At 42.5% G+C, this 13,548-nt stretch overlaps 1 protein-coding gene across 1 annotated transcript in view; it reads right to left on the bottom strand.

Moving 5' to 3' along the window:
* Positions 1–13,548, bottom strand: part of HGD (homogentisate 1,2-dioxygenase) — a 53,993-nt gene that overhangs the window by 13,153 nt on the left and 27,292 nt on the right. Inside the window, exons 5-11 of the mRNA XM_003825165.4 lie at positions 11,231–11,290; positions 9,413–9,504; positions 6,515–6,549; positions 5,610–5,689; positions 4,904–5,003; positions 2,956–3,080; positions 240–344 (exon numbers count right to left, since the gene is read on the bottom strand). Coding sequence (XP_003825213.1) covers positions 240–344; positions 2,956–3,080; positions 4,904–5,003; positions 5,610–5,689; positions 6,515–6,549; positions 9,413–9,504; positions 11,231–11,290 — 597 coding nt within the window. The remainder of the gene's footprint in view (positions 1–239; positions 345–2,955; positions 3,081–4,903; positions 5,004–5,609; positions 5,690–6,514; positions 6,550–9,412; positions 9,505–11,230; positions 11,291–13,548) is intronic.

Raw genomic sequence — 13,548 nt, forward strand, 5'->3', positions numbered from 1 at the left:
AGAGTATCACCAATGCTCTGTAGAGAATGAAGCTATGTTCACAGGGGAATGTTGAGTATCTGGCTTCGCTTCCTTACTAGTTGTGTTATTTACTCCCTCACCAAAGGACAAATGACTATATCTAGGGCTTCCAACAGTGACATTGGAAATGTTAGATCTGTAAATGTCAGGGGTCTACTGTGGACCCCTCCCACCCAAGCGTTGCCTCATCCCAAGGCCCCTACAGGGTTCAGACTTACTGCATGGTCAAAGGCCACTGAGTTGATAACCATGAAATTCTTCAGGTTGTACTTGTAGGGTGTATAATTCCCGTGCCAGGCCACAACATTGAATGGGGAGACATCCTAAACACAAAAAGCAGGAAAGGATAATTTTACCATCTAATGCTTTTGTAGCTGTGATCCCACAATATGTACTGAGCATACCTCTCTCTTCTTTTGATTTGATTTTGTTCTCGATTTAATTTTACTGTCCTTTGGGAGAAGTATAACCCTGAATCATTTTGTGGTTGCTCCACACACCCTCTACTTAGCCACTAACCCTATTTTTCTGGTTCATAAGCTGCAGCTGCCTTCTGATCACACATGCAGCAGAAACACAGCACATTCTCCAAGTAGTGCCTTTTCAACAATTTTTAACCTAACTGTGAGGATCTGTGGATGTCAGCAGTTCTCAAACAATCTGGGCTACCTTCTGTTTCCTGGAACAGAGAGTACCTGCTGTAATGCTTCTCCAGGTAATTTCAGCCTAGAGGAGCTTGCAATAGACACAGTGCCTGGGTTGGTGAGTCCAGGAGAGGGGAGAAGGCCTCTAAAAGTTCCAACTCCAAGGACTTGAGATTTCAGAGCAATCCTAACATAATACTTCCTGGTCCTGTCCTGGGGTAGAAGAGGATCAGTGTCCTGCTATAGGAAGGTGGTCCCTTCTGTATCTATGGGTCTGAAAGTGCTAAAGATTTTAATGAAGGCGCTACTCATAGAGGCGTGGTTAGGGTTAACTGGAATGACTAGAAATGTTGAGGTATCTGAGCCTCGCAATAGCGGGAAGACACTGCTATTCCTGGGCATGTGGAATGAGGAGGGAAATATTGTTATAGGACTTCAGCAAGAGCTAGAATTATAAAGAAGGGTGTTACCCAGTGGTGTGCTGGTAAATATTTAACAACTAGCACTCTGAAAAAAATACATAAAGCATTGACATATAGTGTTTACTGATTTCTAAGGTGTATACAGTCTCACCATGATGATTTTCTAGCTACCAGTATGACATCAACAAATACACAGTTGGACAGAAGCGTGCATATCAGCTTTTGCAAGTCACTATGAATCAGCTCCAGCCCACCAGTAGGGCTACCCAACAGGAACTGAGGTCATATGGGGGATGCAGCTACTGTCAGAAACACAGTCCTAAACAGCGAGGAAGCAGGGGAAGAAATATCCCAATTTGTCTTTCCTCCTGCCTTGTAGTTTCCTGTGGGTTGAACCCAACAGAAGCCAGCTGGCTAGGGAGCCCGGGTGATACAGTCAACCTTCCAGGGCACAGATCATGGCAAAGAGGGAGAATGGATCAGTGGGGACTCACACAGAAAATAACCAGCACAGGGTCCACTTGGAAAGTGCAAACCTTTCGGAGGAGCTACTGGCTGCTTCTAGAATTGTGGTTCTTTAACAATTGTATGTAAACAATGATCTGGGGAACATGCTTAAAATGAATGTAGGTTTCCATGTCCCATCTCCAAAGCTTATCATTTTTTGCAAGGCTAGAGTAGTATCTAAGGATCTGCATTTTTTTTGAGAGGGAGTCTTGCTCTGTCGCCCGGGCTGGAGTGCAATGGCATGATCTTGGCTCGCTGCAACCTCCACCTCCTGGGTTCAAGCGATTCTCCTGCCTCAGCCTCCCAAGTAGCTAGGATTACAGGTGTGCACCACCACGTCTGGCTAATTTTTGTATTTTGGGTAGAGACGGGGTTTCGCCATGTTGGCCAGGCTGGTGTTGAATTCCTGACCTCAGGTGATTCGCCTGCCTTGGCCTCCCAAACTGCTGGGATTACAGGCATGAGCCACCATGCCCAGCCTAGGATCTGAATTTTAAACAAGCCTCCTTGAGGATTTCTGATGCAAATAGCCCCCGAATTTTGAGAGACCTTGACCCAGAGAATAAGAGAATAACAATATGTCTGCTTCAGGGGTTAATTTTAAGTGCCAAACTGGTTGGCCTCGGCTGGTTGGCATTATCTCTAGACGCTGCCTAAGAAGAATAACATACCTTGGAAAATATAAGGAATAAGTCAAATAGACAAAATGAAGCAAACAAATAATGCTAAACAGAAGAGATCTTTGGGTTCTTCTTATTATATGATTATTTTATTCTAATATATATTCAGTACATTTAGTAATATATTATGTTACAGAGTCCATATTACATTGTTTTTATTATTATTTATTAATATCTGTGCCTTTGCTTGTGTCCTGAATTGCCAGCCCGGTGGTACAAACCAAGCCAAGCTAATTAACTGAATTCTACTTGTTTTGTAGAATTGCTTGTATTTGAAATAGGGTGGTATTGGAGAGTATAAATCTTGGCTGATCTGTTAACTCATTTACTTTTCAGAACATATATTATGTTTTCCATACCACTTATAGAAACCTACATATTGCTAATATTTTCATTGCTTGGTGAGTAGAAAGGGCACAACCTTTGGAGTCAGACAGATATGGGTTCAAATTCTGGTTCTGCCACTTACTGTGAAATTGGTAAATTATTTATCATTACTGGCCTTTTCCATGACTATGAAAGTATCATTGACTACTAGAACTATGTGCTTTATTTGTAGTGCCATAGTGGTATGATAACAACGAAAGGATATATGTAAAGTTTGTAACACTTGCCTTGGCAATCAGTAAGTGCTCAATCACTCTTCATTTCCTCCCTTGCCTGCCAACCCTTTTACTTTACCTGTTTGGCAGCAAACAGCTTGCCCTGGTATTTATTAATGACCGTGTAACCACCTGGTGCTTGGCGATCCTCATACCAGGCAATGGGTATCAAGAAATCACGAGGATTGGCCAAGCCATTGGCCCCTAGAAAACAGTAACCCAAAAGTCTTTTAGAAACTTCCAAAACATAGGAAAGATGTCCATGGTTGCATGAAGAGAAAGGCTTTCTTTCATGTCAAGAGCTACTCCACAAATTGCTTTCATTGCTCAAAGATTCACTGCATTTCCAGTCTGGTACCTTTTAGGAAGACCCAAGGAATCTGGTCAGAAAAAAATTCACAAAAACCAGCATTACTTTCTAAGGTTGTGGAGTGACTATGGTTAACAAAACCATCTTATATGCATTATCTTATCACTACAGGTGAGGGGAAGGGAAGAGAGAAAGAGAACTGAAAAGAGGAAAAGGGAAGATCTGATAGAACTCCAGAACTTTTTCTTTTGAAGGAACCCTTGAATATTCTAGAAGTCATTGACAGTCCTTGATCTCAGATAGAAAGGGTTACACGCTGTTGCCTAAGGCATGCCTCTGCTCCCTAGACAGAACTCAGATTCCAGTCTGAAAACGGTTCTCCAGCCTGAAAAACCCTGTCTGCCACTCAGGAAGAAGAATTTAGGACCTGCCTGCTTACCTTTGCTTAGGAGTGAGTGTTTCCTCCAGAGAAAGGAAATAAATCAAAAGACCAAACATGAAAAACTTAAGTGCAAAAACAATTTAACTCTGAGAGGAGCGAGCTGAGGAGTGTTTTATCATTTCCAGCTCCTGGGCTTAAAAAAATAAGTCCCCGGCTGGTTAGCAAATTATAGATATTTTCCAGAGGGTACATGTTCCACAGAACCTGGAGGCTATGCTGACTATAGAGCAGCAGGAAGCCAGAGCAGAGTGGGAAGAGTGGGCGGTGAACAGGATGACAGACGGCCCACCACGGCTCCAGCTGCCTCTTGCTGCCTCCCACCTTCCTCTGCATATTTGGATTCCTCAGAGGAGTTGACCAGAAGGCATACACTGGCCTGTCCCTGTTTGCTCTAAAAAGCTGTTGACAAGGAAGGGAAGAATTGGGAGATGTGACCAAAGAGTAAACCAAGGGCCGATTTTCCCAGCCATTTCTTTCAATCCAAGAGACAGTTTGAGAACAACCCCTCTTAACATTTTCACTTCCTCCAGCTTGCCAGAAGAATGGGGGCTGTGGAGACCTTGGTTCACTTTGGAATGTTTTAATCTGCCTCCTGGGGTGTGGTTTCTAGATCTTTCATAGCACTGAGTGATGTGTTTTTTTGACTGCTAAGTGTGTGGATTTGGTGGGGTGTACACAGAGGTTCATAGACTATGTGTCACCCAGTCCATCCCTCCTTTCCATAGGAATACAGCCCAGGGCATTTTTATGGCCTTCCCATTTTATACAATATGCAAAACAAAAAGCAATCCAAACCAATCCATTATAAATCTCACTGACTTAACAAAAATATCTTCCTCCTAATCACAAAGCTTATTCTCACTTATATGCTTTTGCAAAGCTGTTCCCTTTCCTCTTTACTCTCCTCAACTTTTCATAAAGAATTAGTCAAATTCTCATCTCTTCTGTGGAGCTGTTTCTGGTGACCCGAGCCCACAGTAACCCAAACTTCTATATTCTTTCCTGTACACACTATGCAACCAGAAATCTATTACATGCCGTCTTTATCTCCAATGTCTATATACTATTCTAGAGAGACTTATAGTGGATTGGTTTGGGTTGCTTTCTGTTTTGCATATATTTTCTGGGAAGACACTTGGTCTAGAGAAGAATTTGTCTAGAGAGAAAAGTGGAAGTTTGAGTGAGACAGCGAAGGGAGAAGGATGTTTAACTTTCATGCAATTATCTGAGTCCTACATCTCAAGCGAGGCTTAGAGGCTTGTAATGAAGATTTACCAATTGGTCCAAGGTCAGGTAACTCAAAGTGGACACCATAGACCTCCAAGATGTAGCCCCTGGTCTCCTCAAAGACATCTATGCTGAACCGCATTCCTCTCTGGAATGGAAAGCAGACACTGGTGTGCCCTCTGAAATCACAGCTGTAGTTATAAAGAAGCTGCCCAGAGCCATAGCCCATCCCACATGCAAAAGTAAAGCTCTTGTTTGTTGAGCTGCTTGGGAGGTGACCAGAGCAAACATGAAAAACTGAATTTTTTTAAAAAGAAATTTTTAAAATTCAGTTTAAAAAGAAAAACTGAATTCCTAATCACACATGTGACCCAAGCCAATTCTAGTCTACCCTCTCATTGGGTCCAGAGATGATGGTAAGCCTGATTTAGCCACACTAAAAAAAAAAAAAGTCCACCTTCACTGCCTCTACTGCCATTAGTGGGAACAGGGCCTTATCCAGAGTATATGTAAATATTTAGGAAAGTGCAATGACAAGTGGTCTTTCCTTTAGAATTATGTGCTATATTAAAAGAAAGCAGGCACCCAAGCTTGCTTACTCTTCAGCACATGGAACCTTCTGCATAACTCAGATTCCCTCCTCGTTGCCCAGACATGACAGAGAAATTTTAGAGTTGGAAATAGCAGCAGCTGAAACATCTGACTGCTCCCAAATTAGTGAGAGGCAGGGAAGAGAAGGGGACACATCACCAACCTGAATGACGCAGATCTCATTGGGCTGTACAAGCATCTTGCCAAACTCGGTGTAAATGAGAAGGTTCCCTTTCTGCGGAACTGACAAAAAAAGACAGGGCAGTGGTGAGCAATTCTTTTGGTGTGATAACCATTTCATGAACAGGAAAGGCTTAAGGCTGCATTTGCTTTTCCATTCCAAATGAAAAGAGCTTTATTGAGTCTCTTGGGGAAAAAGATAAATTCTGACAACTTAGATTAGCTATTTTCCTATCTAGAAGAATGTGAATAAAACAATGACTCTGCTTTTTTGGTCACCAGGCAAGGAACTTGTATATGCACAATTTTGTGACATGGTCAAAAAGGGGTAGCAGAAATAGGATGGGAAAGTCACCCATTTCTGATAGTTCCAGTGAAAGGCTGACATTTGCTTGTGTGACATATACACGAAAATGTTGATTCCAAAATATTGATACTAAAAAACCATCAAATATAATAGGCAGACCAGAACAATCTCTGATAGACTTTACATTTTAGATGGTCTCATGAACATTTGAATTTAAATTGCAGTTACTAATGATAAATGGGCTTTTACTGAGAGAGTTTCAAGGCAAATACAGTTACCGTAATAAGTTAATCCCATTAGTATTAGTCTTCATTTCTTTTCAGCTGCCCAGGTCTCCCACATCAGAAAGGTCCAGAAGAGATGGGCAAAGACAGAGAGACAAGGAAATAGAGTAGGGGCTTTGAGGTACACTAGAAATCTTTTCCAGACCACCTGTGGCCTCTAGACCTCAGTCTCTGGATTGCACTAAATGAAATAAGACAGATTGGAGAATGAAGGAAAATAATGTGTATAAAATTAGAAAGCAGCTTGCGGTTAGGGGTCAATTAACAGTGAGGGGGTCTGAAGTCTTCAGAACTCACCAATCAAGAAGTCCCCATCTGAATTGTAAAAGCATCTGAAACATATAGAGTAATTCTTGTGATTTTCAGTTTTAACATTGTCTAGACAAATTACGTCATAACACAAATCATTGTTTAGTGCCTATGTAGCAAGCTCAGAGCTGGGTATAAAATGGGGAGCAAAATGACCCAGGCTCTGCCCTTGTGGAACTTAGAGTCTAGTGGGGAGTCAGAGAGCAATCAAATAATTACAGAACAATATCATTGCAGACTGTAATGACCCTGTGAAAATCAAGTTTGAGGGAATGAAAGAATAGCGACTTGGTTAGTTTGAAGAATCAGCAAAGGCTTCTTCAAAGAAGGGACACATTTGACCTGATATCTGAAGGTGTTATCTAGGTGAGGGTTTGGAGAAAGGAAAGAATGTTCCAGGCAGAAGGAACAGCAAGTGCAAGTGCTTAGAAGGAGGGCACGCGGCAGCTTGAAAGAAGTGAATGAAGGCCAATGCGGCTCAAGTGGAGAGAGGGGAGGTGGCCTGATATGAGATTTGACCCAAAGAGAGGCCTCCAGAGCCTTGTCATAGGGCTGTGATCTTGTCCCTGATTCATGGCTCACAAGGTCGCTCAGCCAGGAAATGTAGAGTTGGGCTTTGGACACAAATGGTCCAGTTCCAGAGGTAGTGTATAATAAGGCAGGAATGCCATTTGCATACTTTGTTTTGCAAAGCCAGTATATAAGCTCCTCTACTTAAGAATTTTAAGCTTACACAGAACTATTAGCTGAAGCCAAAGTCGGGTAGCCTGCTACTAACGGGTGGTCCTAATGGAAACTCACACACTGTGACCTGGGACTCAAGAACAGCCCTGGGGAACCTTAGAAATTAAGGATATTCAAAGGCACATGTTCTCAGGATCTCCTGAGGGCTGGGTCATGGGTCACTGGTCACTCATATTTGGCTCAGAATACATCAATTCAAATATTTTACATATTAATAGTTTGACTATTTTTGTCAACAATAATTTGGCACCTGGACACATTGGGCCTCAGAGAAGACTCAGAACCCTGAAGGAGTTGCCTGAACTCAGAGCTAAGGTATCAGCAGGGACCTATTGAAAGCACCTTCAACTTTGGGCTTCTCCTCTGATGGAACTGTTAAGTCCTGCTGAGCCCTGTTTGGTTGACAGTTCTTGATTTTTCCCTCCTAGGAAGCTCTTGATTAGGTTCCTAATTCTAGTTCACAGGTCCATTCTAAAGGATTTTCTCCATTGTCTTTTTCTTCTTTTTCTTTTCTTTTTTTTTTTTTTGAGATGGAGTCTCACACGGTTGTCCGGGCTGGAGTGCAATGGCATGATCTAGGTTCACTGCAACCTCCGCCTCCCGGGTTCAAGCAATTCTCCTTTTTCAGCCTCCTGAGTAGCTGGGATTACAGGCGCCCACCACCACGCCCGGCTAATTTTTTGTATTTTTTAGTAGAGATGGGGTTTCACTATGTTGGCCAGGCTGGTCTCGAGCTCCTGACCTCGTGATCCGCCCACCTCGGCCTCTCAAAGTACTGGGATTACAGGCGTGATCCACTGTGCCCGGCCTCCGTTGTCTTTTTCTAAAGACAACAAGAATGACTCCCTTTTGGGTACCCTGTTTGGTTTCCAGTTTGGAGGTGTATTCTAAATGGTCTACTCCATTGTTTTTTCTCCCCAAATTTAGCTCAGTTGGCTTGCCTGCGCATTCGCGTGACTGTCATTTTTGTGCATAAATGAGAGACTGAGCTCCTCAGCTCTGAAGAGAAAGGGCATTTTGTTCTTCCCAACTGAAAGGCACCCTGGGTGACTAGGGGCTGAGTTGCAGTGTCTGAGGGATTCATCCCCTGTGATGTGCAGTGGCCCTACAGGGAACCCCCCCAAAAATAGTTTTGTCCCGGAAATACATATAAGAGCTGATCACTTGGCATTTTGAGGCCTCTCAGAGGTGCTAGATCTCTGGAGAGAGAAACTGAGACAGGTAAGAGGGTGGAAACGACTCGGTGGTGAAACACTGTGGAGTCCTGCCTACATTCAGTACACCAATCCACCACCCACAAAACCCCTAGGTCACAGTTCAGTTCCTCCTTTTAAGAAAAAAAAGTGGGAAACAAATAATCTAAGAATGAGGAAAGACAAGGAGAAAGGTGCCTCTACTTGCAAGTGTTTGTGTAAAATGGAAAAGTTCAAGGGTATGCCAGAGTTTCTAGTACTCCAGCTGGTTACATATTACAGTCTGTTGTGCACATTTTAAACCAATGGGAAAATTGTATCATTCAGAGCCCAAAGGTCAACCTGCAACTACAGAGTTTCTAAGTTCTCTATTTCTCTGTTTTCTTTTCTGCCTGCTTTAAATCTGCTGTTATTTTTCTACTGAGATAAAAACCACAGTTTGGATCTAATGTACACCTTATATGTGTTGACTGATGTCTTATGCCTCCCTAAAATGTATAAAACCAAGCTGTAGCCCAATCACCTTGGGCACATGTTCTCAGGATCTCCTGATGGCTGTGTCGCAGGCCATTGGTCACTCATATTTGGCTCAGAAAAATCCTTGAAATATCAAACAACAACAACAAAAGGATATTTGGACTCAGACTTAAAGTCAAAATGCCTTTCGATCTACTCCTGCATTCCAGGGCTCCATCCTCCCTTTTCTGTTTACATTGTTATGTGATGTGCTTGTTTATATCACTGATGTTCAGTCAAGATAAATGCCTTTTGTCTCATTCATTATCATTGTCAATAAATATATATGAATATTGCCTTGAGGAGCAAACCAATAACAAAAACAACTATGTATGTGCATATGTGACTTCACAAGAGTGAAACCTGGAGTTTGACTTCTGGCCAAAAGCCCTTAGAAGATGGGCATGTCCTTCCCTAGAACTGAGCCACTTACCTGTTCTCCATGGAGGTATTGCAGAGGAAAATGTGGATAGCAAGCCCATTGTTAGACTTTATGTCTCCAGCTCCACACAAGGTATGCAGGCCCTGGGAGAGACCCACAGAAGAGGGAAAGGTTAATGTGAACGGTGCCCAAGAGGCAGCCCTTCCACTGGTCCCTGAGGGTCATGAGGCACATTTCTACTAGGGTCTTCCCTTTGGGACCGGTGGGACGTTTGGAATCCAGGCAGCCTCTAAGGAGCCTGAATTTACTGACTCATGTTTGGTAGTTTGTGGTTTACCCTAGTCTCCAGCCATGGCCTAAATCTGGGTTGTCTTAGTGGCTATATCAGAAGAACTTACAGAGTATCAGTTCATTACTTGGTATTTTATCAATTTGATGCTTGACATCAACTGGAAGAAGAGATTCTGTTGGAGGTACCATCAGGCATCTAGGAGGCTTGGGGAGGAAGGTTGCAGCATCAGGGACCAGTTAATGCCTCTCAAGTACACTCCACTATGGGCAGCCCTCTGCTTATGGATAGGGTCAGCCTAATCTCTCTGGAACAGGGCAGAGGACTGTATTCAGATGGACTGTAATTCTCTCTGCTGTGTGACCAGATGATCCATAGTGCAAGAAACCTTAACACATGGGTCTTCTCAAAATAGCCCTCAGCCCCAAACCTGCAGATGCAGAGCCAAAAGGAGAGAGCTCTGCACCTCCAGATATCTACAATTCACACAAGAAAGGAGATGGGGATATCATTTTGTATTTTAACTCAATTTGTAAGTTTAGGGTATATTTAAGTGAGTCTACAAAGAGTTTGGAGCACTTAATAAAGATGAGAACTTCAAGATGTTTCCAACAATTTATCCTATGGCTCGGCACTTGGAGTGTCCCTACGTAAGCCATGAGCTGAGGCTGGTCTGCAGAACCCTCCACTGGTCTCTTTGAGCCCCACTTCCTTAGAGCTCCTTTCTCCTCTCTCCCAGATACTCCTTGCTCTGCACAGTTATTCCAGTACTCCTGGGACCTATAACTACCAAACAGAGCTTCCAATCAGCATTGTACTAACTAGAGTTGCCATGTTGAATTGACGCCATTCTAGCCCAAGCATCTACTTCAGGGAGATTTATGAACTTGGATGGGAAATATTTTATATTTACTTTTGCTAATCTCTGAGTGAAATTTATCATTTCTTTCAACTAATATGAATGTAGGCAAAAAACCACAGCAGTATTAGAGGTGCCTGTAACTTTATCAATGATAAAAATCATGGATATCACATTATAGTTGTTATAGATACCTCAAAGTATATTTATCTCATACCAGAATTATTAGATGTTTTCCATAGATATTATGATTTAGTACATTAACAAGAAAGCACATGAATGACTATAAACCAAATCAAATTTGTTTTTAATAGTATTTTTATCGTTATATTTCAATATCATTAGCTTCTTTGTAATTTTATATAATTTATTTTATATATTTATAAACAAAGACATCATCAGACATCAGACATCAAAGTGAGCAAAAAGGTTAAAAGCCCCCGTTCTAGCCAAAAGAAAGGAACTTAAGTAAGAAAATGTTCAATTGTCATTGGCCTTTCTGAGATATAAATAGTTCATGAATACCCTCTGGTGTCAGGGGCCATATGGTTTCTGTAAGTAAGACATCCCTCCGCCAGCCCCCAAAGCATACGCAGGTGGTTTTGTCTCTGCTGCCTCCTGATAGGGCTGCTTCTGCTTGGCATTCAGGAGGCAAATGGTTGGCTCACTCACCACAGAAGAGAGGAGAGCAGTAGGAAGGGTGTGGATGGGACTGACTTACACTCACAAAGTCTACTTTCTTCTGAGATGCTTTTGGAATCTCAAATGGTTTCCATCTAAGCTGGAAAAAAAATACACATACAGAAAAATTACTTCACAAGGGTAAACCATAGACCTTCTAAATAAATAGCATCAATTACATAGAAAAGAAAGGACAGCTACCCCCTCTGTGAGGCTCTACTTGTGATTTTGTTATATTAAAATGATTATCCATCATTTCCTTAAAGGGACTCTGTTAGTGTGTATGTTATTTGTGCACGTGCACACGCATGTTTGTGTGTTTAAAACTATGTGAATATAAACTGCTTTTGTTCCTTAGCACTTTAGATTATAAAAATAAAACCATTGCTTCCTTTTTTAGAAGCTATTTGTTTCTTTTAACATTTTGCCCAGGCACATCAGTGAGTTTTGACTGATGCTGCTTTTCATGCTATTTATAATCAGGTCCCTTTCCTGGCATGCCAGCCTCCCTGTGTGGGCTCCTGACACTGCAGGGGAAGGTTCTACTTCTACTTCAAGCCCTTAGAGTTCTAAATTGTTTTTTTAAGAGAAAGAAAGAGCACCCAGCTGAGATCTGATTTGGTAAATGCAGTACCAGCTTCAGCTGCTTCACCAAACCCCACGTTTGTCCCTAGGCTGCCTGACAGTTCAGTTTAAATCACAACAATCTTTAATTTAATAATGAAATGATCTAAGGAAGAGGGGAGGAAAATCAGCAGGTTTAGGCCCTTCTTGAAGTGTCAGCCCAGCGCTTATTAATCAACTTGGCAGCAGGCCTGACTTATCCAGGCTGGCAGCTGATAAGCCCAGCTGCCACGTTTCATGGAGCGACCTGCACCCTGAAGACTAGCTCCACTGGCTGCAGCACCTGGTCAAGGTGGGCTTGGCAGGGCCTCCATCAGGTCACAGGGCTCAACTCATTCTGTATTTCAGGGAGGCAGCCAGATGGGAAAGGAAGCAGCAAGTGGAAAAGGCAGCCTTGGGATTATTCTGCCTCTCTGACACACACAGTCAGGCAGCAGCCTTCATTTTTAAAAGCAAAGCAGGATGGTCACATTAAAAGATACTTCAAAAGGATGTAAAATGTTGATTTGGGAAACAGTGCTGAAATCATGCTTCAGAAAGAAGGAAATGCTTTAGGACTAATTTCATTAAGGATGGTATCTCTTAGGGGTATAATAGGGGGACCTGAGGGCAAGGATCTAGGAAATGGTTTCTCAATCTTGGCACTATTGACAGTTTACACCAAATAATTCTTTGTTGTGGGGAGGTGTTCTGTGCATTGTGGGATGCTTAGCATCATCCATGGCCTGCCTCCACCAGGTTCCAGTGACATTCCACCAAGCTGTAACAACCAAAAATGTCTCCAGAAATTGCCAAACATCACTTGGGGGAAATTTTCTCCCAGTTGAGAACCACTGACCTGGGAGGATATTTCCCTGACATCAGGAAGTGCCACAGCTAAGCACTGCTGGATTTTTTAGGGGAAGTTCTGGTCTACCACTAACCATTACCTGCTGCTTCCTTCTATAGTAACAGAGCAGAGTATTTATACCCAGGAAGATTGTTAGGAAGACAATACTACCTAGAATCTTAGTTTCAGAAAGAAAATCCAGAAAGAGTCATCTTTCTGGATTTCCCAGTAGAAGGGATTTAAGTATCAGATCAATGGTTGCCTGCGTAATCTTTTAGCTCTATCCAGAGATTCTCAATTCTGGCCACTCATGAGAATCACATGGAGAGCCTTTGAGACCAAGACCAAATTAAATCAGAATCTGTGAAGGTAGGGCCCAGACATCGGTATTTTATAAAAGTTCTTCTAATGTGCAGCTAGGGTTTAAGAACCCAATCCAGAGGTTCTGTGATTCTTGTATTGATGAACCAAGCATCATACTCAGAAAAGTCCATCCAGTCAACAAACCAACCAACCCACCAACTGATCAATCAACTAAATTCTGGCATCTTGGGCCATACGTGGCAGTGACAATGCCAGTTACTAAATAGCAGGAGTGATTAATTAGTACAAGTCTAAGGATTTACAAATCTAAGGAAAAAAGTGATCAAGAAAAAAGAAGAAAGAGCAAGGGGAAAGAAAGAAGAGAGAGAGGGAGAAATCCCAGTAGCAGGGGATTTTCTGCCTGGTTTGTTGTACTGGGACAATATCTTTGTACATCTGCCTGATGTTAAAATACCTGTGGTAAGGCCAGGGGCGGTGGCTCACGCCTGTAATTCCAGCACCTTTGGAGGCCAAGGCGGGTGGATCACAAGGTCAGGAGTTCGAGACAAGCCTGGCCAACATAGTGAAACCGCATCTCTACT

The sequence above is a fragment of the Pan paniscus genome, chromosome 2 (assembly GCF_029289425.2).
Source record: "Pan paniscus chromosome 2, NHGRI_mPanPan1-v2.0_pri, whole genome shotgun sequence".
In the NCBI taxonomy this organism is placed as follows: Eukaryota; Metazoa; Chordata; class Mammalia; order Primates; family Hominidae; genus Pan; species Pan paniscus.